The sequence below is a fragment of the Lathamus discolor genome, chromosome 11, assembly GCF_037157495.1.
Source record: "Lathamus discolor isolate bLatDis1 chromosome 11, bLatDis1.hap1, whole genome shotgun sequence".
Classification (NCBI taxonomy): domain Eukaryota; kingdom Metazoa; phylum Chordata; class Aves; order Psittaciformes; family Psittacidae; genus Lathamus; species Lathamus discolor.
Genome location: NC_088894.1, coordinates 2,355,004 through 2,380,712, shown reverse-complemented (window position 1 = coordinate 2,380,712; position 25,709 = coordinate 2,355,004). Strand labels below are relative to the sequence as shown.

Here is a 25,709-nt window from a genome sequence, read left to right as displayed (position 1 = left end):
GCTGAGCTAAAAACAAAGCAGATTTCTTCTCTTGACAAAGTAGCTGCTGTTGCATTTCCTAATTGGGTTGGGAGGATTAGTTTTACAGTGACATTTCTGTACCAGTATAGACCATAAGATGTTGTTACAATAAGCTTTTTCCTCCAACAATCTCTGTGCTAAAGCACAGGGAGAGATTTTCATCCTTGGCCCTGCAGCTACTTGTATGATGCACGGTGACTGATATGCCCAAGTTTGATCGCATTCCAGATTAAAGGGGTTGCTTTTGCCTGCAAGGAGTACAGACAAGCTCTGGGCAAAAGCAGACGGAGACCTTATGTATCTTCAAATGTATGCCCAGGAGCAGGATATTATAGTCAGCAGGAGTCAGGATGACAGCCAACACTGCGCTCACCATATGGGTTCAGGTTTGCTTTCCTTCTCCTCTGGCATGCAGGATGGAATTCAGTGAGCCTTACCCCAGGTACACAATATGGCGCACTACAGTTCCTCAACAGCCTCAAGGAACTGGCATCCTAGAAAACAACCACAATGTCCACAGCTGGGCACTGCATAAAGAACATGGATTTCACATTGCTATATCTGGAATAAAATAACACCCCCCCTGCCACACACATACACCAACCAACACCCCCTAAAACCATGAGACAAAGCAAACTAAAACTACATGAAGCACAATTGTGCCTGTCCCTTGCCCTTCTTACCAAGGAACTGACTATTCCAGTCTCAAATGCATGGCAGACAAGGAGGGAAGTAGGTCATGTCCCTTTCTGCATCCCCTGAGCCTTCAGGTTGGTAGTTGTGGTTTCTGTACTATCGATCTGGTGTCCCTGCCTGTCTGCAGCATAGCACCCGCCAGGCGCTCCGGGGAGGACAGCAGCCTGTAATGAAATCTGCCTTAATGTGAGATAAAGAGAACTGAAAGAGATACTGGCAGGGATCAAAGAGTTTGACCCTCAGACTAAAAAGGGAGAGAACTGGCTGACTTCTTCTTGGGCAAGGTCTGAATGAGAAGGCAAAGAAGTTTGCTCCTTACCTCAGCAAAGCAGGGAGGAAAAGCTCTATTTCTTCCCCTACGTGACAAAATGATATGAACATTTCAGAGCCAGCAGGAGTTACAGACCTGGGGTTTCAATACCTTTACTGCAGGTAGAAATTGAGATCACTCAGCACAGCTCAGCCCATATGGCTTTCTTGCATACAAGTATTTTAGTCTCATTCCCTTGTTTTGGGATTCAAAAATCCACTTGGAACTTAAATCTTAGAAGGAGAGAGAAAATATTTACCTAGATCCTGTTTTATCTTATAGCTCCCTCCTCTGTCTCCCCATCTGACCCTTTGTGTTGTTTTGCAGATGCACAAAGAATATTGTCATGTGCCTTTGGGAAGAAGCAAAGGAGAAAACACTCCCAGAGATGATTCTATATATCAGTGTGAGCACTTAGCTCAGGGCTGTGTGCTTAAGTTAGTAACCTGCCGTAAAACAAAGGTTTGTCCCAAACAAACTCAGGACCATTTGCTGTCTGAACCCCTAGCCTCGGGCACAAGGGCTCTGCCATTGTGCTCAGGTGATTCAGAAGAATGCTAACAGTGACATACTTCTGCACTTTCAAAGTCTGGACCTTTAGACAAGACAACAGGCTCTATTATAGACAGAATCACAATGGTTTGGGTTGGAAGAGACCTTAAAGCTCATCCAGCTCCAACCCCTGCCACGGGCAGGGACCCCTTCCACTGGAGCAGCTTGCTCCAAGCCCCTGTGTCCAACCTGGCCTTGAGCACTGCCAGGGATGGGGCAGCCACAGCTTCTCTGGGCACCCTGTGCCAGCGCCTCAGCACCCTCACAGGGAAGAGCTCCTGCCTAAGAGCTCATCTCAGTCTCCCCTCTGGCAGGTTAAAGCCATTCCCCCTTGGTCCTGTCACTACATGCCTTTGTAAAAAGCGCCTTCCTCATACACATGCATCGAAGCAGCTCTAGACAGTTTAATGCAGATCATTTTCCCTGCAGGAGAACTATCCAAACATTAACAGCCAGCACACGCCAGGGAGCCCATCCAACTCAGGAAACAGGAGCTTCTCTGTCTGCCTCGTGTGTGACATGGCAAGAAAGGGGTTGCAGTCTTCCCCCTCTCCCCGCAGTTCACTGGGTCACACAGATCATCCCAGCTAATAGGAAATGCAGGATCAAGACAGTGGAAAATTGTACTAAAAACGTGCAGAGAAGTTCTTGGCACTCCAGAAACTTGGAATTCCTCTATTCCTTCAGCATTTCATCAGTGCAAGTCACCCTTCTTTTTTAAGCCAAAACTCAAATGTGAACGTTTCACCAGTCCACGTCCGTTTGTACTTAGTCATTCACCACGAAGTAACAAACCAAAGCAGATTAGGAGGACACGGGCTGCTGACTCTAATGCAGCTACAGAATGCAGGAGCACCGAGGAAGGGGGACAATGGCCATTCTGTTTCAGTTAATTTCACAGACAAGTGAGAAGCACTTAATGAACAGTGAACGTTAAGGACATTGAATTACTGCAGAGCACTTAAGAAACCCTGTGGAAGACTGATGAAGGAAGTTGATGAAAACATTTAGAGCATCTATCTGAGGTGTCAGCAGAAAATACACTGCTTTCTGCTGCCTTAGAGTTTCTTTCGTTCTCTGGAGATAAGGAACTTCTCCTTTTTATTTCTTCACAGCAAATGTGCATGGATGTGCCCTGCTACTCGTTGCGTGGAGTAAGAGAAACCCTTCTTCAGAAGGGTCTTTGTCCTCAAAACATGAACTTCCACACAACAGGGATACAGAATGATTTGTTACTGTAAGGTTGCATGTGTTGCATTACTTCAGGTGTTAGGTTGGTGGTATCCACTTCCAATTCTTTCCAGCAATATTGTTCATAAGAGAGAACAGGAGAACAAACAAAAGGAACATATACAGAGGCTTTTGCAATCAGATGATACAAAATGGGGTGGAAAATATGGGCCAGCCTCTGTGCCTGGGTAAAAATACCGCCAGCCAAACAGCATCTCCTGAACAAGTGGTACCCGGCAGCGCTCTCAGTGATGTACTCACCGCTATCAGGATCTGGAAGGAGCTGTGCATCACCTCGATGTAGCGGTACTCCAAGGCACAGCCTATCACAGAGATATAGGAATGGCCATCCAGCCCTTTGATGCCAGACATTGAAGCCTCCTTCTTTACACAGCCAGGACCATTTTCACTCCACCATGATTGGTGCCGGGAAATGTTGAATGTCAAGAGTTCACTGTCCTGAAGAGAAGAGTTGCAAAGAGATCTCCATTTACTACAAGAGCATCAGACATGCTGTCAGATGGAGGTCATATTAAATCAATGGAACCACTTTGCTAGTGATTCCTACACCTGCAAGTTTTGGGTATGGTAGGTTAAATCTAGAAGAAAAAGGTCAAGAAGGCAGCACTGTCTTGTCACAGAATCATGTGCAGTGGGTATGCTCTTCCCAGCACAGGTTCAACACTGAGCTCAAGAATATGAACTTAATAACCCCAAAGTGAGTTTCAAAACCCAACAGATCTTCCTCTGTTGTTAGCTTTTAGCACATCTAGCAAGTTCCTGTACCATTTCTGTCCAATTTCCTTCCACAGTCTTCACTCTTCTGCATCTCCTGTTGATCTTACACAGTCAGCCTCAGGTCACATTACCCAGCAGGGCAGACCTCAAGGTGATGATTGCAGCTTCCTGCAACCATTTCCCCAGCTATTCCTTATCATCCCTACCCGGGGAGAGGCTCTTTATGTTGCTCTTCTCATCTCTGCCAGTTGAATAATTTAAACCATGCCATCACGGGGGTTGCACAGTGAAATGCCACAGGAGTTTGGCATGCAAGCAGGCCATTGGAAAATGACAACACTTTCCTCACACCTGAGAATGGTTGGAATACCTGGGAGAGCTTTTGTGAGCTTACAGGACATGGCAGAGCCCTCCCCACAGACAGTAAAAGACAAACAGGCTGAACAGCTCAGCTGCATCACTTCACAGAGGAGTGTTAAGTGCTGGGTGCCTCAGTAGGTCACTTTGATGTGGAATCAATGACCCCTTTTGTCCACAAATCAAAGCCAGGCGTTGGAAGGTTGATTCTGAAGGATAGATTATAAAATTCTATGTGTCTTTACAGAGTACAAATAGGTACTGGATATACACACCCCCTCTAACCATTACTAGAAGTTTTAGCACATATCCATATACTGCTTCACACAGTTCATGCCAGCGTCTTACACACTCTCTGTGGGAAAGAATCCTACAATGGTTTGGGTTGGAAAGGATCTTAAAGCTCATCCAGTTCCAGCCCCATGCCATGGGCAGGGACACCTTCCACTAGAGCAGGTTGCTCCAAGCCCCATCCAACCTGGCCTTAAACACTGCCAGGGATGGTAAGAAGCATCTCCCAGCCCAGCAGCAGTCAGAACTTGGGGTATTCACACTTCCTAACATGGGGAAAGAAACCTCATGTGGCAGCTCCTTTGCCTCAGCTCCCAGTAGAATCAAGAGGGAAAAACAGATTCAGAGCATCTGATCCAGGCTCCTGCTCCAAATTACCCCCTGCAGAGGACTTGGCTCTGCAGCCAGGTAGTCCTGCAGATGCACTCTGCTCTGTCCATGTTGGTATCCAGGGACAAGCTTGAGTTACAAGGGCAGAAAACCTGTGACTAGCAACCAACTGCCCCGCTATGCACATTGTGTAGGTGCCTCCGCTCCACCACAGCAACTCCAAACCACTTTGCAGAGCTGTGATTCAAATCTGCTGCAGGAAGCACATGTTAAGAAATGTGGACAATTAAGTGAGAAAGCAGCTGCCAAACTCCTGACACAATCAGCACAACAGATGGGATGTGCTTTACATGGAGGAGGGCACAGAGATGAAGTGCGGCACCAGTGCAAAGGCAGCCTGAATTAGCAAAGACAATAGGGAGAACTCTATTAGCAGTTGGGAGTTTAAAGGGAGCTGTCTGCATCTTAAAGGGCCTCATTATTAGCTCAGCAGCTACAGGACAGTGCACACAGTGCAAGGTGCTGCTGCACCAGCTTAATTTCTGGAGGCAGTTTCCTCTTCCAGCTTCTCCCAGTTTTGGCAGAGGAGCCTTTGGCTTGCCCCCTCTGCTGGCATCGCTCTTCCATGGCCCACAGATCTCTCACATACCCACCAAATGCCATCTTTTCTGCAAAGCTCGTTCTTTCTCTCCCAAGTTTGCATGTTCTGAAACACATGGATCTTCCCCAGCAAAAGCTTTTCCTCCTGGAGCCAGCCAGCTCTCCAATCTGCTGTGTTCTTCTCCCTCTCACAAGCCATTTTGGTCATGGGAGACTCAATTCCTGTTTCTTTGCCTGGGGCTTCCCCCAATTAGCACAGAAAGCAAGCTGTTCCACAGGGCACTGCAGCATCTACCCTTAACCTCAGTCCCCAGGGCTTCCCTCTCCCAGCTCACAGATGGTGCCTTCCCAAACCTTCTGCTTCACTTATGCACAGCCTTCTCCAACTCCTTACAGAGGCATCCTTGTGTATTTGGCAAAGTAAGAAACAGGCTGTTTTCCTTCCTGAACTTCCCTTTTGCCAGTCCTTATAGAATTGGCTCTGGCTTAATTTTGCTGCAGGAGCTGAACTTGCCTGGGAGTTAAACCTGGAAAAGGAGAGCAAGTGCTGGGCTGGAGGTGGGCAAGTGGAGGAAGAGTAGGTCCCAACCAGCACTTATGGCATTTTAACTACAACCATGCTCCATCTCTGCACAAACTTTATATATATATATATATACTTCAGAACAGATTGGGAAAACTGAGCACATTTGGATTCACACACATGAGCCATCCATCTCACAGATGTAAAATGAACACTGCACACTGGTGTTATGGATGCCCTCAGGTCCACAGAAACACTGTCCTGAACAAGCTTGTGGCTGGAGCACTGCAGGGCACATGGATGAAAGGGTCTGAACAAGGCAAGCAATGCCGTTCCTGGCTGGATGTCCTCAGGAGATACCTGCGCTGATGGGGTACAATAAAAGAGCATTCAGGAAGATCACTTAATGGACCTCCAGTTGCTCAGTGTTTGCTGGGAGACTGGGAAAACAATGCCCAGATATCTCCTATGGTTTGCCAGCTTCCTTTGTTGGAGATGGTTGATGAGAAGTGAAACTAAGAAATAGACACTGATATCAGGATGTCGTGGTTTAAACCCAACCACAAAGCTCGTTCACTCACTTCCCCCCCCTTTTTTTTCTCCATCTTTCTTTCCTTCCTTCCCCCCCCGCCCCGACCCTCCCCGCTCCCGGAGGGATGGGGGGGAGAACTGAGAGAATGTAACTCCCACGGGCTGAGATAAGAACAGCCCAGTAACTAAGGTATAACACAAATCACTGCTGCTACCGCCAATGTGACAAGAGAAAATAACAAGAGAAGAGAATACGATACCACTGCTGAACGAGTTCGCCCCCCCCCCCCCCCAAACAGAGACCGTGCCCTTCCGGGTAACTCCCAGTTACCTCCCTGGGCATGACGTGCTGTGGTATGGAATACCTCTTTGGCTAGCTTGGGTCAGGTGTCCTGTCTCTGCTTCCTCCCGGCCTCCCCTCGTCCCCGGCAGAGCATGAGACTCACAGAGTCCTTGGCCAGAATAAACATTACTTAGCAACAATTAAAACCAATCGGTGTTATCAGCGTTCTGCCCAGGCTGGAAGTCAAAACCCAGAGCTTGCACCAGCTACTAAGAAGGAGAAAAACGGCTACTGGTAAACCCAGGACACAGGAGAAAAGAACCTGTTGGAAGGAAGTTCAGGGAACAGCAGTTTCCCAAAACCTTTCTGCAACACATTTGAAGTCCAAGCACACTTAATCCTCCCCAAAGCAGGAGGAGGCTTGGGAGATGTTAATCAGTCCCAGAAGTGAGCAAGCCCTGCACTTGGGAGAGTGTGATCCATGTGTAGCTGTGCTCCCTCTGGTTTCTTGACAGGCTATTTGCAGGGCTATCACTTCCTCCTTAACCTTCAGCCTGAAGAGAAACATGAGCAAAGAGGGGTATGAGCTCCTCCTCAGGAGCATGTTGAAGGCCAGCCAGAAAATCACATATCCCTCTGAACTGCTGTAGCACCTGGTTGCCATCCACTTGCCAGCAACATGGGAAGGAAGACAGCAGCACTGAAACTAGAATACCTGCATTTTACAGAGCCTATTTTCCACTCCCAGCCTCTTCCCACTGTGTCCCATGAGGAAACTCACACCTTCCTCTGACACCCACAGAGCCAGTTGTGTTCCTTTGCTAAAACAGCTCTCTGAAAGCTGTTCTGAAATGATTTTCTAAGGGGCACCATCAGAGATAGGTTTGTTTCTTGGGGTTAACAGCCTTCTGAACCACCTCCCCCTGAATCGCCTTAGTTACATAAAGCAAGCCAGCACTATAAGAGCTCTGGAAACAAACTGAACCCTGTCTGGGACCCCCCAGAGCCTGATAGCAAAATCATCTGAAATCTTTTTAGTTGGAAACATTTCTTATCATAATAGGAAAGAAAATGTTTATCTTTCAGCCATGTGTTGAATAGCTGTACTGCCTGAGACAACAGAGCAGTGATTCCTTTGTCTCAGCAAGCTCGGTGACAATGCCATGGCATTTAAAGGCCAAATCCCAGGCTTCCAGTGCCTAAATTTAGATGGAGTTGAGGGACAGTTGTAACTACACATGCATTTATCACAGTACTTTCTCCAGGTACAAAGGCATCCCAAGATCCCATCCAGATCCTCTGGAATACAAATAACCCCCCACTTGACTAATAAGAGCTGCTTCCATTTCAAGAGAGGATTTTGACCACCAGCACAGCTCTGGATTCAGATCAAAGCACTGTGTAGACAAGAGGGAATATAAAGGGAGGGTAAAAAAACCCAAATCACCATTCCAAGATGAATAATTCCAGAGGGAAAGGACAAAGGAATACATTGAAATACACAACACAAACCTCTCGGAACGTTTCTCAAGTCCACGATGCGGAGGTAGTCGCGTGGCAGCTGGACAGACAGATGCTCGTATGTCTTGACAGTAGGATTTTAATAATGAACTCAGACTGGGGGGTGCAGGGGGGATTGTTTCACACTCGGGTAGACAGGAGGAAGCTTAACATGTTATTTCAAGCACAGGCTAGAAACTTCAGAGAGAGCTCCCGACAATTCAGCTCACCAAATGGCCAGATGGATAAAGAGGAGAGAGGGAACAGGAACAGAGCAGAGGAGGAGCAATGTGGAAGTTCAGCTGTGAGCCCCAGCACGGAGCAGTGGTACAGCACTTCCAGAGAGGCTGCATTTCCCCCACATACTGCAAGTGTGCTCGGAAGCATGAGCAGAGCAAGGAAACACTGCCAAGAGCCACTCAGAGGCACATCCCCATCCCTCTGCCAGTGCTGAGCAGCAGCCCTGCAGATCCAGATTGCTGTAGCTCTTGCCTGCTCATTGGCAAAGCACTCACAGGAAAGCTGGCATAGGCTATGTGCTTAGGGAGGCACTTGCAGCAACAGGGAGGTGCTTGCTTAGACACTTGGGCTGATCCATTTGCCTTTGGCCACCTAATGAAGTTCTGCTGTGCCAAACTTCATACTCCTATTCCTACTAAGAAAAGATTGCAAGCTAAAAGTGACAGGATAGAAAGATAGAAATCAGGTCAGTTTAGCTCTTTGAAGAAGAAGAGAACAGATTCACAGAGTATTCTCCCCTTCAATTACAGTAACTCATGATAGTTACAACAAGTGGTTATAACTTGAATCCTTTCTCCCCTTTCTCCCCCTACCTGAGTTACGACGTGTCGCGGTTGCATTGGGCTGTCACCAACCAAGTTAACAAACTCCATTCTCTCTAGCTCACTGCCATGCCTGCATTTGTCGTTGTGAATTAGCTGGCTGCTGACGGAGACCTCCCCAGCAGGCTGCCCTTGTCAGGAGTACAGAGGGGTGGGCACAGGGCTGGTGGGAATGCTACTCTCCCATAGGCTCACCAGGAATCACAGAGGAAACAGCAACCAAAGGCCTTCCTCAGAGCCATCAGCCCCTTAAAGGACTGGCATGAGAACACAGCCCTGTCCAAACCTCTCTCCAGCGTATTCACTAGTCTACTAGCTTATGAGTTAGTGTTACCTGACCAGCTCCATCAGTCTCACTCCACCAAAGCTGCTCTTCTAACATGTGCAATCTGCCTGCTTACTGCCAGGCTAATCACAAGCTTTGACTCTGATTTCTTGTTAGGAACCAAAGGACAGCTTCATGCCAAGGCCCCCGAGACACACAGAGGTTCCTCTCCTCTGCAGCACTGCTGTTGTAACCCCCTGGCTCATACTACTCTGCCCTTGCCCCCTCCAAGAGCCTGCCCAACACTTGCTCATCCAAGCCCAAGCGTCCTTCTGGGGTCTGATCCCAAGACCAAGATCAATAAGACTCTGCCTTTGGATCAGGTTTCCAGAGATGCAGCAATGCTGCCCCTGAGCCCAGCCTGCAAAGCACCAACTGAAACCTGAATTCCTGTTTCAGGTGTATCTTTTGTTCTCATGTGGAAGTCAGGTTTTGATATTTGAACCCAAATATCTTCATTTAAAGGGGAGAAGAGAAAGCAGCATCATGTGGTTTTCTTAAAGACAGCCTTTCTAAATGAAAGTAACTCAGTAGGAACAGAGGCCAGGCTGTAAAACACAACTACTCTGTTGTCTTTGCCAGCTGCCACCAAGCTAACAGCATGAATTTCTCATTGCAGCTCTAGAGGGAACTCCCCTGAGTCAATAACAATGTACACTGCAGCCCAGTTCTACTGTACAAAACAGTCCCCAGTCACAAGTGTCATCCTGCGGGGCTAAATAAAGATTCTGTGACGTGCTGGCTTTGCTAAACTAAGCCACAGCATACGGTGAGGTTATGAGTTGAAGCTCCTCTGTAGTAGAGAAAGTGGGGTTTGCTGTGCTGTTTGAAGTGCAGAACAGCAATCAATGCGTTGTAGGGTAGGTTGGGGTTAGGGAACACAAGTGATCAGCTGGCTGGAAGCAAACCATGGGTGTCAGAGGAGCTCCCAGAGCAGGCTATCAAGCAAAAGGGAGTGTTTAAATAGTTACATAAAGCTCTTTTTCAGCTGGTCACAGCCACCACCGAGATGCTGTCAGGCTGAGCTTTTAGACCATCCGCAATCACTGTTTTGGGCAAGAACTCCCTCAAACTTCCCATGGATAATTGAGAGGGGAAATTGAGATTAATTGAGGAATTAGGAAGTTACATTTTCTTATCTGCAAAGGATTTATGCTGTCACTCATGGCTGGCTGTCTGCCTGGTAAAAAAACCCCATAGTGTAGTTCCAATTATGACTGCAACTTAGTTTTATGATCTTGGAATTTAGGCCAGATGTAGAGTGCTCCAAAATGAACCTGTAGCCTGTAATCACTCTGAGTCTGCTAAGCTCCAGCAACACTTGGTAATTCATTGCTTGCAGCCCAGGCTTAATTTAGGGTCTGCCTCCCATTTGTATTATTTCTGGCTCAGCCCTCATTAAGCAGACAGCAATACCTGGCTTAGCCAGTCTTCAGAGAGCTTCACAGATTAACACACAACACCCCTAGCCAACAGCCACGCATAAATACCACTGGATTTAAGATGGAAGAATTAAGACAGGGAAACACATCACCTTGGGGGCCACATCCAGAGGAGATGCACCACCCCTCCACTACCTCACAGCCAAACTCCATTGCCCTTGATGCTAACCCAGGCCACTCATCCACATCGTATCTACTCACCTTTGAGAGCCCTCCCACTTCTAAGTAAAAGCAGATGATGAAGATGTTCCAGGTGACCCAAACTGCAGTCCAGATGGCATACTAAAAAGGAAGGGGGGCGGGACAGGACACAGAGAGAAGCAGTAAACATCAGGAAGTCACTGGAATTAGTTTTAACTATATGTGATCTAGCTGGGGGTAGTTAAATGCCCTGAGCCAGCGCTGCAATCCTGTTCTTTTATTTGTATCCTGTATGCGGATGGTCCTTTGCCTGATTACAGATGCAGGGCTGGAGAGTTGGAGGGGGCATGGAAGAGCTCCTGCCATGCATTTGTGCACCATCTAGCAGTGTCTTGGTGTTACTTTAGTACCACTAATAATTTTCCTTGTTAGATGTAACTATAGTGAAAGTGCAGCGCAGTGAATGAACAGTGTGTTCCTGAGCACAGCCAGGCACCTCCTGCTGCTGTTTGCAGTGTTCATGCCTGGTTTCCCAAGGGCTTTACTCAGTTCCTCATCACATGCTGTATCCATCAGAGTGAAGGCTGTGTGAATGGCTCTGAACAAAATAGGCGTTACTTACCACCACTATGTAGCGAGGCCTGTATTGAATAGTGCCAAACAGGCCGAGGATAACGATGATGATGTGGAGGAAGTTGGCTAGGATAGGGGCCCACTGGTATCCCAGGAAATCGAACACTTGCCTCTCTAATGCAGCAAGCTGGAAGGGAGAAGGAAAAGGAGATTTACAGCTTCTGGACTCATGCTGTTTATTCTCAAGGTTGGGACAGGCTCCCTGAGCAAATCACTGCAGCAACTGAAGATGTGACTCCATTCCAAAGCAATTTACTGCCTATGAACCAGGTCAGTAGGACAGAACATGTGTGTACTTGCCCCCCCCTTCCACTTTGTACTCATCCCCTCTCCTCCAACAGGGATGCTAAGGCATCTAACTTAGTTCCAGTGCCCTGTGCACTCTGCAATGGGAAGGTGGCCCTGGCAGTGGGCAGAGGTGAGCAGAGGGTTGATAACACTGAAATAGCAGCAATAGGACTTTGAAGAGCTCATTTGTCAGAGCCTTCAGCATCGCTCCATCATTCCTGACACCTCTCATGTTTCTGCTCTCCAGTACACATCCATCAAAGTCAGAGCGAGGAGGAAACTCTCTCCTCCACGTTCACCCCACAGAAAGTGCTGCCATCCAGTGAAGAAATTCTGCACACACATCAGTTTTCTAGGACAGACTGTTTTGTTCTCCAGCACTAGCAACATGATTCCAGGCTAATAGAATCATAGAACCATGTTCTAGAAATAAAACTCCATTGCTGTTAAAGTGCTGGCCCTGATTTTGAAATCCTATTTGCATAAGGATGTGGGTTTCATCTGTAGCCATCATCTGTGCATCTGGCAACAGCTTGTCACTGGATCTAAACCGCTGTGTTACACACATAGCTGAAACAGCATAAGGAACATGGAATTTCATTGTAGCCTTTACATCTCCACAGCCTTTAAATACCATGTCTATAGAAGGAACAGGGAGTAGAGGGGGCAAAACCGTTCCTGTAGGATTTTCCCCAGTGCCCAGCCATACACACAGAGATCTCTTTGCTTGTCTTCACTAACACAGTGCAGACAACCAGACTTCATTGACCAGCCAGTCCTAAGGCACAGCAGGGGAGTTCTTTGCCAGGGTAAGATTTAAAGTGTATTTAATTATCAGAGAAGCATAGAATCATAGAACAGTTTGGGTTGGAAGAGACTTTTAAAGGTCATCCAGTTCCAACCCCCTGCAATGAGCAGGGCAATAATCCTACACTGAGATTGCGTTATGACATTTCATATTTATTTTCACTACAGAAATCATTACCATTTACCATCGATAGTCAATATTAATTTAACTACTAATTAGACATTAACCATGGGTGATCCCACTCTGCTGTGTGCAATCAGCTATGTGACATCTTTTCCTGGCTTGGCTTTTAAAGGGCATCTGGGGAGCAAGCACCGGAGCTTCTGTAATGGCCTAAAGCATTTATGGATGTGAATAGTTGCAGGTCCCAGTCAAGCCACATGATGAGGGAAGTCACGTCTATTAAATGACCATTATTCCTCCTTCTTCCTAGATCAGTAGGGAAATCACCTTCAGTCCTCTCTTGGGCTAGGAAGGTATTGCAATTCTTAACAACACATTGGAAGTTCAACCAGAATCTGTATTTCAAAGACATCTATAGCAGCCTGGGCTAAAGGAGATCAATCAGGGCAGTGGGATACAGCTTTCCCTCTCTGACATCCATCTTCACAGGCAAAGGGAGGCAGAGAGAGCAAGGAGGGAATGGAGGCAGTCACCACATCTCTTCTGCAAAGGAATTAGTTTTCCCTTTGAAGCAACACACACCATGTTTTGAGCCATTTGAACCAGCTGGAGGATGCTGTGAGATGTGCTGCACATCCACATGTGAGGCTGGAATGGGGCAAGCAATGCTCATTTCACCACCAGAACTGCTCTCCCGCCCCGAGCACAGTAGAGCTGCTGTATCTGATCAGAAACAGCAGTAATAGGTTAAACGCTTAATCTCTCAGGAGGGGATTAAGGCACATACCTTAATGATATCTGGACATTTTGCCTCCTGACTGGCTGGCAATGGGTCACTTGGCTGTGACCGCTTCATCCCATCAGGCATCTAATTAGCTTTGTGTGTTATGTTAACATGAGAGTCTGTGCCCAAAAGCCAGCACCACAAGCATCAGTTAGCTGGAGGGACACAATGGGGGTGTTCCACAGAGATAACACCCTGTGGTTGTCTGTGCTCAGCTTTGCTTCTGGCCTTTAGGCCCTGAAAAGGAGGATAAAGACAGATCCTTCCTACCCATGCCTTCTGCCATGAGTTTTCCCACTCCACAATCAGGCCATCCATGTCTGTGAGGAGTGTTTTCTTCTCACAAATGGGTATTTGCCACCAGAGCCTCCTCAGTTTGGGGCTGGGATGTGAAGAATGTGGTGGTACCCTTCAGTTCTGGTGCCTTCAGTCTGGCTCAGAAACAGCAGGGGCAGGGCTTGCCCTGCTGATGGGTACTGATACATCTGTGCCCTCGTACTGAACCTCTCTTGGATCCTTCTTGTTGAGCAGGGAAATGCTGTCTCCTGCTGCTACAAAGTCTCTGCAGAGTAATACCCATGCTGTAGCATTCTTTATGATGATTCACACCATTCCATGGAGAAAGCCTATTATATTCTAGAGAGATTGGTTGTAAAGAGAAATTTCACAGATTGTGGCACAGGTTTCAACCCATCCAAACCTGACAGGCCCTTTCCATCAGGGAGGACGCATTTTTCTTCTTTATGACTACTCTCATTAAAACCAGGATTCTTTCTGCTCCTTTTGCTACTCCAGCCCATAGAACATTTTTACCTTTCATTCTTGAAATGAAATGATTTGTTGCAGTACTAAACTCATAATAGTTGTGGCAGACATCCCTCTCTTGAAATAAACCACGTTTCTGCTGATCTGAGTGAAACTACAATAGCAAAGAACCATGTGAAACAATTGTTAGCCAGGCAAACTGAACAAGGCAAAGCTCTCTGTTGGGCCATCATTCATTTATATGGCTGGGAAAGATAAGAAAGGCAGAGATGATGTTCTGCAGTTGACAGAGTGTATCACTTAGCTCACAGTGAGCAAGGAAAGGCTTCGTAAGCCAGCATGGCAGGATGTGCTCAAGGTCTTTACACCATTAAAACTTCACCACAGGGGGAAGCTATACCTGCAGGGGAGCATTGCCTGATGGAGCCCATTGCAGAATAGGTAAATGGTCTTAGAAAACATCTCAAAACAGAATCATAGAATCGTAGAATAGTCAGGGTTGGAAAGGACCTTAAGATCATCCAGTTCCAACCCCCCTGCATGGGCAGGGACACCTCACACTAAACCATGGCATCCAAGGCTCTGTCCAGCGTGGCCTTGAACACCGCCAGGGATGGAGCATTCACAACCTCCCTGGGCAACCCATTCCAGTGCCTCACCACCCTCACAGTAAAGAATTTCCTCCTTATATCCAATCTAAACTTCCCCTGTTTAAGTTTTAACCCATTACCCCTTGTCCTGTCACTACAGTCCATAATGAAGAGTCCCTCCCCAGCATCCCTATAGCCTCGCTTCAGATACTGGAAGGCTGCTATGAGGTCTCCACGCAGCCTTCTCTTCTTCAGGCTGAACAGCCCCAACTTCCTCAGCCTATCTTCATACGGGAGGTGCTCCAGTCCCCTGATCATCCTCGTGGCCTCCTCTGGACCTGTTCCAACAGTTCCATGTCCTTTTTATGTTGAGGGCACCAGAACTGTACTCAGCACTCCAAGTGAGGTCTCAAATGCTCCAAGTGAGGTCTTGTGGATGTGGAACAGTTTCTTGTTGGGGGGTTCAAACCATCCCAGTTGTGTTTCCCATGGCTCTGGCAGGACAGTGTCACTGTTGGCCCCAGCAGAACATTCTGAGTGGATTCAGCTGGGCTGCTTGTGCGAATTCTGGCCCCTCAAATGTTTTCTATCCCCTCATCTTTGTCTCCTGTCATGCTGATAAGGTGGAGAGTGCAACCCATTGCCCTCGTGCCTCCATACTGCTAAGGAAGAGGGATGCTGACGACCAAGTCTGCTACCTGCAGTTCTTTACCTCCCTGTCCTTTAGAGCCCACTATCAAGGCCATGTTATCAGCTAGATTTGCTCTTCTTAGTTTACTAAGCTTTTAAAGCCTTTAATCTTATTTGGCTTGGATCTGTCTTTCACTGCAGTTCTGAAATCAGTTGGGACATCGAATAACAAATATCACTCTTTAGATGTTGACATGACTCGGACAGATGCAGGATGGATGCTCAGAAGGCCCAGGGATGGGTACAGATAGGCAAAGAAGATGTCCTGCCTACCTGCACACATACATGCATGTGCAAGCAAACCTGCTTTTACCCTTTCCAAGTTCAGCTTTAATAAGGGATTCCTTAGAAATAAGTTTTCAAGTGTGGAATAAAAGGAGTAAATGGGAAAGGCTGCACCTATTGCAAAAAAAAAAAAAAAAAAAAAAGAAAAAAAGGAAAAAGAAAAACTCTTTTACCCCAAAGCTGATACAATTTTCCACTTGCCCTATAAAAACCCAACTTGAAAACTCTTTTGCTCCTCCTTGCCTGTCCCTGCTCTTAAGGACGCATACCCTCACAGGCTGCTCCAGCTCCTGCACTGCCTTTGTTCAGCGGCATACACAGCACGGACAAGATGTGCAACTTAACCCCCTGTATTTACTTTCTCTTCAGCCTGAGCTGAGGAAGAGCCTCAGCTCCAGCCCTCGGATACCAACGCGTTCCCATGATGCTGCTTCCCGACGCCTTGATTCAGCGTTTGATTTCCTGCCAACTGGCTTTGCTTTTAAGAAGATGCTCTTTGTCTGTGTCCTGTGCAAACACCATCGGAGCAGCCAAGACTTTCCCTGAAAGAGGTCACGGGGCTTTTCTTGAGGAAAAGCTTGCACTGATTTCCCGAGGTATTTTGGCCATGCAGTGGGTGCTGGCTTGAGTTCAGGACAGTCACAGTGCTCTTATTCCTATGAGACATCATCTAAGGATGAAATTTAAATCCTGCTGGTTGAAACAGCAGGAAGAAATGAAAAAGTCTCAAATGCATCATTTAAATACTGCATCTACGTAGGTTTTGAACACAAATATCTTTGCTTTTGGTTCTTGCATACAGTTAAAGTTTGGCCATACCAACCACCTGTGTGCTCTGTTTATTATTATTACTGAGTTGGTATTATTGGTAATATTATGCCATATTATAAATACATAGATAATGGTGATGATTATGATGTATTATTTGTAGTCTTTCTATACCATTGCTTTGCATTTGTAAATGGTGGAACAAAGTAAAGAATCCTAACCCCAAGCTGCAGTGTGGTGAAACTATCAGCACTAAGCAGCAAATTCCCTCCTGTGCCAGTGCTTATTCAAGGTGGAGAAGCTTTTGTGGGTAGAAAAGTTATTCAATAGCAAGTCCCCTCTTACCACAGTGGCTGCATTTCTAAGTAAATCTCAATGGTTATAATAGCTGTTTAATTAAGTTGATCTGGAAAAGCAGTTTGCTGAGCCACTACTTCACCCCCCACCCAACCATGGGGCTCATTGTGTGAGGTGCCACGTCCTTGTCTCTTCCAGAGTCAGCACCTCACATGCCAGTACCCACTGCATTCATGAGATCTCATTTTTCTTCAGTAAGTGTTGTCAAGGAAACCTTCTCTGGGGCCTTGTGATCCACAGCTCCTTTCCCAGCATCCCTCAAGGAAGCACAGAGGTCAAGAGACTAATTGCACAGGAGGTCTCTGTTTGTCACTTTGTCTCTCAGACATCTCTGGTCACTCTGGCCACTGGATACAATAAGCCACATTCTCTGCTTGTTTTGATCTGTTTTCTCCCCAGAAGCTGCTGAAACCCCTTCTATTCACACAGACACTGGAGAGGCCTCAAACAGCAGACCTCATCTCTTTAAATCATTTATGTTTCAGAAGCAAACTCTGGTCACTGCATGGCCTGGAAGACCAGTGCCCACCAAAGGCCCCCAAAAGGCAGCTGGAGAAGTCCCTATTGATGGTGTGAGCCCTGTATCAGCTTGCTCCCTGCTGCACGGTGTTATGTTACAGCAAACACAGCTTTCAGACTGCACCATGCCATAGGTAAGGATCAGCACTGCTCCCACCCCAGTACCATCCTGTGCAGAGCCTGGGCAAACTTAACCCTTCTGTGTGGTTCAGCACAACTTCTCTGTTGAACCCTGAGGCATCCTGCTGTTAAACAGTGACACTGAGCCATCACCTCCTCATCCCCCCTGGTCTGGCACCTTTGTGCTCTGGATTGTCCCCTCCTGGCATCATTCTGTGTGTTGGCAACGATGCTCCCAGGAGTGCCACTGCTTTGAGCTTGATCCCTTTGCTTTCTGCTGCTGATGCTTTTCGGAAGCATCCTAGCTGCAAAGATATGTCATGACTCAGTCCCACAAGCCCGAATGCTGCTTAGCATTCCAGGAAAGGCACAATCATTGCTGAACAGAAGGGATGAGACTGGCACTGAAGCAGTGCAGAAGCCTGTTTGTTTGTGTCTGGAGTTGAGGCTCCAGCTTCAGAAGGACTGAGGTTTGCTAGTACATCACATATAGCCACCAACCTCACTCAGCTGAAACTGTGGGCTATGCACAAGCAGTCATACACACAGACCTCTTGTACCTTCTTATTCCAAGTGTTGGGTTGGGAATCCGTAGTCCCTGTCAAATGGCACATCCCATACAAGTGGGGCAGCTCCTCTCCTGCCCCATAACCTCTAACCAAAGGTTGCCCAGCACTGACTTTCTGAATGGTGCTCAGAATACAGCTCCCAGGAAAAAGAGGAGGAATGTTTCAGTACAGTTATCAGCCTGTATTGCCTAAGTCAGGGTCAGTTATGTGCCTGTGCCCTGTACACAGCCTCTGGCCTGTTTGGTTTTCCTGGACCACATCCACCTCAGGGCTCAGACCTTAGGGATACTGACAAGTGCCTGTGCAGCAGCATCAGTCACGGAGATGCTCCGGTCCCTTTGCTCCTGCCTGTGTCTCCTGATAGCATCAGAGTACTGCATGCTGCTGTGATTGCTGATTGCTGAGATTAGCAATCAGGTTAAATTAATAAGCAGGTGCCTTTGTGAGCCAGGCGAAAAAGCACTCTGACAGAAATGCCAAACTTGTGTTACTTGTAACCTGCATCAACACTCAAACATAAGTTCCCCAAACATAATTAAGCTGTTGTGCCTATGATGCTCCCCCTTTCCCCTCTCAGCTTTTCTCTCCTCCCTCAGTCTCACAGCTCAGCTTTGGCTCTCCAGCTTTGTAACAGAGAGACGGGGCACTGGGACAAAGGGGACACAACTGTATTTGCAACAGACATAATGAGTTTCTTCAACAAGTGCCTGACATTTGTGTCCACCAGATGCTTCATAAAGCACAGCTTTATCCCAAGCTCAAGCTCCACACTTGAGTCAGTCCCTTGCCTGTTGGAGGACTTGCTGCCCTGTCTTAGCCCATCTCATGCTGATGACTGTGTGCAAACATCCTTGTTTCTCTCCACACACACAGCATCCTGGTGTGGCAGTGTTAGCACTGGGAGGGGGGGGACGGACACATTCTCCCATTTCCCTGTTGAGTGAGGTATATTAAAGATGTGCCATTAACTCACCAGCCATTTCCCTCAGGAGATTTGCCACCGTTTATGAAGCCATCTAAACACTATAAAAGGCTGTGAGGCAGAGCAGTGGTGAACATCAGAAGGAATTTAATTTTCTAATAGATTTATTTCCTACCAACAGGGCATTCATTCTATCACGTGATCCCTGCCACTTTGCAGCCAGGAAAGTGTCCAAAGTTTGGGCTCATTCACATGACAAGGATGAAAGGAAAAAGTGCAAATACATTAGAATTATCCAGGGGGTTGTTGGGTAGAGGAAATACATCCTATAGACCTTGTGGATGTGCTGTCTTAAGCATCATCTGCTCAGCTAGAAGAGCCACCACCTCTGCCCAGCCTGTCTCCTCCTGGTGCAGCTCTCTAGATGTGGGAGCAGCAGTTTGAGAACAGCTCAGAGATTCCCATGAACTCCTAAGTGCATTAAGAAGACTTAAAATCATTCAGGGCTTGGACCAAAGCTCACAGGGTGCATAGAGCCCATGAGACACGAGCTGCACTCACTCAGTTTAGACAAAGTTATGGCTCTTTTATAGGCACTTACTGCAAACTGCAATTTTGCTTTGCCTCTGGTTACCCAGAGTTGAATTATGCCCTTAAACATGCTACTGGCAGCTTCCCAGGCAGGGAAGGAACTCTTGCTTCAGGCTTGAAAAGCTCAGCATTAGCTTTTTCCTGTCCACACGCAGCCCAAGAAAGACTCAATGTGTCTGAGTGACACCAGGACCATCCCCTGCCTTCAGCTTGATGAACCCGTGTTCACGTTTGGTACCTCCTGCAAGTCTAATTCATGGCTGGGACATGCGGTGCTTTCCGTTCACAAAGGATCAACTGCAGCCTGAGTTACAGAAATGCCTCTTTGAAGGCAGAGCAACTGCAGAAAGCCCCCTGAAGCTGGTTTTCCTTGTTCAGGGGAAGATGAGGATGAAGTTTTCCTGGTGGCCTTGTAGCACACTTAGGTCTGTGTGTCAGCACAGCACTCGGCTCAGCAGGATGCTCCCCAGAACATATGGACGCATGTTCTCTGTGTCGCTGGTCTATTGTGGCGTCCTGTATAAAGCTCCCTGCTCTTCCCTTTGCTTGATGTCCCTTTGCTCTGCACCTTCCACCGGCCCCATCCTGCTCCCCCAGCTCCTTCCTGCACCTTGGACTGGGAGCTCAAGCAGCTGATCCCCTTAAAGAGGTCACAAATCGATCACGTGTAGAACACTTGCACCAGCGGGATCCTCTGAAAGAAACCCATACAACAGAGGTAAATGCTTGGGTGAGGAAGGGTGCCAGGGCTGGAACAACTCAAAACTTCCCCATAGGAACCCTGTTTCAGTTTCTGCTCGGCTGCTGAGTCCCCGCTCCCTGACACTGCAGCTGAGCGGTAGCAGTGCTTTGCTTCCCTCCTGCTCCTGCTGCAAGGCCAGATTGGATATTCGTAAACAGAAGGAGTTTAATGACAATTCTAATTAGAGCCCTGCGGTGCTCTTGCAGGTCGCGGTTCCACCGGGTGCCCATTTACATTACAAATCAGGCTGGTGTCGGTGCCGAGTCTGCAGCCAGAGAAGAGAATGCATTAAAAGGGAAGCACAGGATGGGGGAGAAATCAGGGAGAGAGAAAATGATCTTCTTATTATTAATAATCTAGGAAACAGGGATCTGCCATGGTCCTGCTGCAGCTTTGCTGCCACAAGGAAAGCCCATTGGTAATCGTCCGGCAGCAGGAGCCACAGAGAAATTGCCACTCGTAATTCCTGTACAAAGAAGCTCCTTTTCCATAGAGCAAGACTTTATCTCCCCCGCCAGGACACAGAGAAGTGCTCTTAGCACTTCTGCTTCCTCATCCCTGGCTGTGAAGTTGTTGCGGGGGGGTCAGGGAGAGAAACATACGGAGCCAAAGGGATGCATTTCCCTTTCCTTTTCCACCTGCCAGCATCTACACACGAATATTCTGCCCCACTGTAATGCCATGAGCAGCATCAGCTCCTTCAGAAAGACGTAAGCCCTCATTCAGTGAAGTGCTGGAGCATCTGCTGGCTTGAGGCATAGTGTATGTCCAGCTGCAGCCACATGAGGAAGGGCTCGGTAAAACCTGGCTCTGATGGAGCAGGAGGGAAGATCCCATGGGATTAACATGGAGGCATCAGCACATCAATGCACCGACACCCAGCTCACACACACAGCAGCACAAACCGTGTTGACTGTTTTGTTACTAATAGGGATTTCAGGGAATTGCAGGAACTTTCCAATAACCACAGTTCCCACAAAAACCTTCCCTGCCACAAAGTGGCTAAAAAATGAATGAATCACTATGGAGTCTCATCTTCTGATTCTGCTCCATTGGAAGCAAATCAGGCATACTTAAATAATCCATTCATTACCTCGGAAATCACAGGTAACACTCGGGGCCTCCCTCCGGATGTGTAAACTGGGGATGTTTCACTCTTGCAGCCACTTTAGGAGGCAAAGCCAACTCTGTGTGACCCAAGGTGACTTCTGAGCTGTCACCGGTCCCTTGGCACAGCCACAGCAGCACAGTTCCCTCTGCTCTCCAAAGCGAGGATGGATGTCCACCCTTGGGTGTCTTCCTGAGCTGTAACCTCGCCCATGAGCACTATGGGGAGGCAGCCAGCTCTGGTTTTCTTACATCAATAAAAGCAAGAAAACAGGGACACACGAAGTGCTCAAACAGATTAGTGAAGTAAATACCTCTGGGTGGAGATGGTGAACGGTTTAGATGCACATTTGAGGGTTCATGAAGTGCAATCTGCTGTGGGTGGTCATTAAAGGGTAAGAGCCCATCTACAAACTAGACTGAGTGCTGGAAGTAAGTGCTTCAAGGCAGGGAGTCTCAGGTTCAAAGTGTGAGGGTGAGCTGGGGTAGAAGTCCCTAAGCCTGTGGTTTTCTATGCTCCCCATCCCCTACATCATCACTGTGCTTGAGAGGAGTTCCATGAAACCAAAGATTCTCACCAGGGATTTATCAGCAATACAGTATCATGCCAAAGAAAAGCGAAGGTTTAACAAGCTCTGCCACTTGTGTTAATGGCATTGACTGTGTCCCTTTTAGTGTGTCATCCCCTTTGCTTTTGCTCTCCAGTTGGATGATGAAACGAGACCCGTGACGTTCCCTTTGATGGAGGCGAGCTGCTGCCTTTCCAGCAGTGTAAATAAGGATTCAGAGCCTTTTAAAAAGCACTAGTTTTAAAGGAAAGCCCTTTTGAGTGAGGGCTAGAATGGGGTTATTTTCCACATGACCAAGCAACAAAAGCAAAGCGGCAGCCCTGTCCATGCTCTTATCGCCCTCCCCATGTCACTCACGGAATAAGTTTGTCACAAGGTGAAATAGGAGCAAGTCCTCAATTTATTATCATCTTCTGCTTGTCCTCCTTAATGCAGCTCCTGCCAGGATGAGTTTGCTGTGGGAAAGCGGAATGAAACCAGGCCTTTGAGTTTGCTGTTAAATGGGACCAGGGGGAGGCTTTCAGAGGGGAGGGAAAATCTTCCTCATTATAAAGGGAAAATGTGCAACGCAGAGATCTCCTCGGATGCTGCCCAGCCTCCCAATTAGGACGCCTGAGCCAAACAGTGCCGTTATTATATGTAACTGTTTACCCGGTGGCACTCGGCCATTGTTGAGTTTAGGAGCATCATTTCTCCCCTCCGTTGTGCTACCCAATTTGTTTGCATTTTCAGGCCAGTGCAGTCTCTCTCAGGGCAGGCATCTTTTGGCCTCCCACCAACCCGCTCTCCAAGTAAGTTTCCAAGAGCCTCACACAATGGCCAGGCCCCTCCTGAGCTTCATTTTTCGCGTGACATTTGTGTCCCCTTCATTTCAGTGCTGCCCCAACCCCTCCCCTGCTGACTTCAATGCCTCATGGTTTATTCAACAGCAAAGCTGAATTTCTCTTTTCCTTCTCTTTTTCCCCTTCCTTCCCCCTCCTCCCTTTTAAAGCCACTTCAGCAGCTTTGGAGAACAAAGTTCATTTGCAGCAAGTCTTTAGTGGCCACATCTCCACAGTGGAAGAGTTTGGTGACCTCGAAGGGACTGGAGCCTAAACCAATGGGCAGCAGCTCAGATGTGGGGCACTCATGAACTCTTGTGTCTCCTCCAGCTACAGAAGGGGACAAAGACTTGCCCTTTATTAGCTTGTGTCACCAAAGCCCTGCCTCCCTGCTTCTATCACTCTTGTTAGAGCAGTGAGATGATGCCTCATCCCTGGAGTGATGGTATCATTGGCTTGTCCCTATCTAAACTTTCTGACCAGTTTTTTCCAAGCCTTTTGATCTCCCTGCTTGCAGTCTGCAAGGATTAGCTAAAATAGCAAAGTGCTAATCCACAGTATGGAAATTCAGATCCTTGCCGCTTCATTAAGTCATTTCAGAGAAGTTTAATCTGGGAAGACTGAGGTGAACTCCAGACCAGTGATAACCATATCTGTGCGTCACCTCTTCCACGAGCATGGCCACGCTGCAGCAGTAAGAAGCAGCATTTTCCTTCTTATCGTAGCAGGCTCCAAACTATCACTATTTCTGATGGGGTGCAGCAAGCTCCATAGAGATTTCAGCCCTGGGTAAGAGCTGAATGGGGGTTTAGTGCTTCGTTCCCATTGACTCTGCCAGGATTGGTTTGCCAGGATCCCTGCTGGCCAAAGTGTACAGTGTCTCACCACCAAACACTGGGGCTCCATCTGAAACGCCCTTTGTTTGCAAGTTACTTTCCCAGACTGGAAGAGAACTTTACATGGCCATGGAAGCCACCACAAGATAAAGGCCTAGCAGCCATGAACCCCAGGATACATCTCATGCAAGGCAAGCATCCTTTGGCTAAGCGACCTGCACTGGAGCTCAGTGCCCCTCTGCCTCCTGTCACCATGAACTACCTCCGAAACTCATTGTACTTGAAATGATTCACTCAAGTATCCATTGAGTCCCAGTTCATAGATTGCAGAGCCTTTATTACACAGCCATATATTTAGCACTGGGATAGTTCTCAGCACTTCTAACAGCCCTGTCCTCTAAGGAATAAAACAAAGCTATTATTCATCAGAGAAGAGACACGGTCTTTATTGTCTGAAGCCATAGCAGAGTTTTTATATCATCCTATCTATTCTTTCAGGCTGTCACACAGCTCGGGTTTAAGCTGTTTCAGTGGCAGCCTTGGAAGCCCAAACAGTTCTGTAGCTTCTCATTGCTAATGGTGTTTTAAACTGACAGCAGGACTGATCCTGAGCACACTGAGCATGGCCAGGGACTTCAGAGCAGGAAAGTCAACCTGTTAGAAAAGGTCAGGACTAAAAGCCACTCAGGGTTATTTAAAGACATAAGGAAGGATGGCTACAAGGAGCAAGGGATGAAGGTGCATTGTGGGCACTCATTATATCCAGAAGATCCGGGTTTCAGCTCTGGTCTGATGGCTTGTGTAGTCTGTAGGACCCCAGAACACACCTCACACTTGATGTGGCTCCTGCGGCCCTCCCGTATAGGGGCCTGGTATGCTTGGTGGGTGCATGTAATCCCAGCTGGGGATTAGTACCTTGAGATGCATGAGCCACCCTCCATCTGGCCAGCATCTGCCTGACATCCTCTGCATCTCTGGGAAAAGCAGCTCAGATTTTGGGGCTAGAGGACCTCTTCTAACATGCATTTCCATGGTGCAAATGAGCCCATTAAATGCAAACAAAGCAGCACCATTCACAGCACCAACCACCATCCCCATCTCCTCAGGCTTCTGAGAGCATTTGAGAATCTGCCTGTGTCAGCGCAGAGCCAAGATAAAGAGCGTTCGGAGAAGATGCAGGGCTCACACCGGCTGTTTGCGCAGCGAGGCAGACCCATCCCTCCCTCCAATGTCTCCTCTCAGGATAATGAGATGGGAAACTTGAAGACCCAGAAGCCTAAAAAGCGGCAGCCATTTGCGAAGGAATGGCCCTTCCCCAGCTTTATGACATAGTTTAGGGCTGGCAATCCCATCTCCAAGCCTCTGTGCTCACTTCTCTCCACATGCTCGGAAAGCAAAGGGCACATAACAGACTGCAAACTCCCATCACGCTTCTCCCAACACCCTCACCCTGCTCCACAGCCAGCAAGCTCCGAGCTAATCAGCCAGGCTGTATTCTGCACATATTTAGCATTTCTGAGTAATGAGGATAATCAGATTTCTCCCCTAATTCTGTACATACACCATAGAAGCAGGTGCATTGCCTTTCCCACAAGGAGATCACAAAAAGCGCGTTGTGTGCTGGAGCTGGCCATGGCCAGGTGCTTGTCAGAACCCATTCCCATCTCCCACAGGGAACTCTGCTGCTAACGGATTACCAGTAACCATGGGGAATGAGGAACTGGGCTTGATTTGGCTCTGCAGCCAGTAGTTCAGGTCTTATTGCAAGTTATCTAAATTCAGTCTTCAAATCTGGCCAGAGATCTGGATATTCTCTTCACTGTCCTCCAATGGAAGAGCTGCAAAAGAAGCTCTTGCGTGCTGTAGTTGAACAAGAGGTGTTTGGTCCAGAACCTCAAGGGTGCTTTGTGTTCTGGGGAGGTGCAATAGTCCGCTCAAGACTTAGGTCTTGGTCATTCTCCACAATGTTAAATGACCTATGGACCTAGACCTTACCTCTGTGAGCTGGTTTAAAGGTCTCTACGTGAAGGCAGAAGTCAGTTGGGCCAGGCCAACTCTTTCATGCCCTGTTTAGGTGAGCTTTGGATTCAGTTTTTCCTCCATTCAGCTT

General features: G+C 47.6%; 1 protein-coding gene across 3 annotated transcripts in view; it reads right to left on the bottom strand.

Annotated features, from left to right (window-relative positions):
- NKAIN4 (sodium/potassium transporting ATPase interacting 4) overlaps positions 1 to 25,709 on the bottom strand; it is a 48,321-nt gene that overhangs the window by 13,448 nt on the left and 9,164 nt on the right. For 2 of the 3 annotated variants that reach the window (XM_065691320.1, XM_065691319.1), the window contains exons 2-4: positions 11,335 to 11,472; positions 10,773 to 10,853; positions 3,071 to 3,268 (exon numbers count right to left, since the gene is read on the bottom strand). In XM_065691320.1, coding sequence (XP_065547392.1) covers positions 3,071 to 3,268; positions 10,773 to 10,853; positions 11,335 to 11,472 — 417 coding nt within the window. Of the gene's footprint in view, positions 1 to 394; positions 516 to 3,070; positions 3,269 to 10,772; positions 10,854 to 11,334; positions 11,473 to 25,709 lie in introns of all 3 variants that reach the window. The other variant, XM_065691321.1, reaches the window with a different exon arrangement.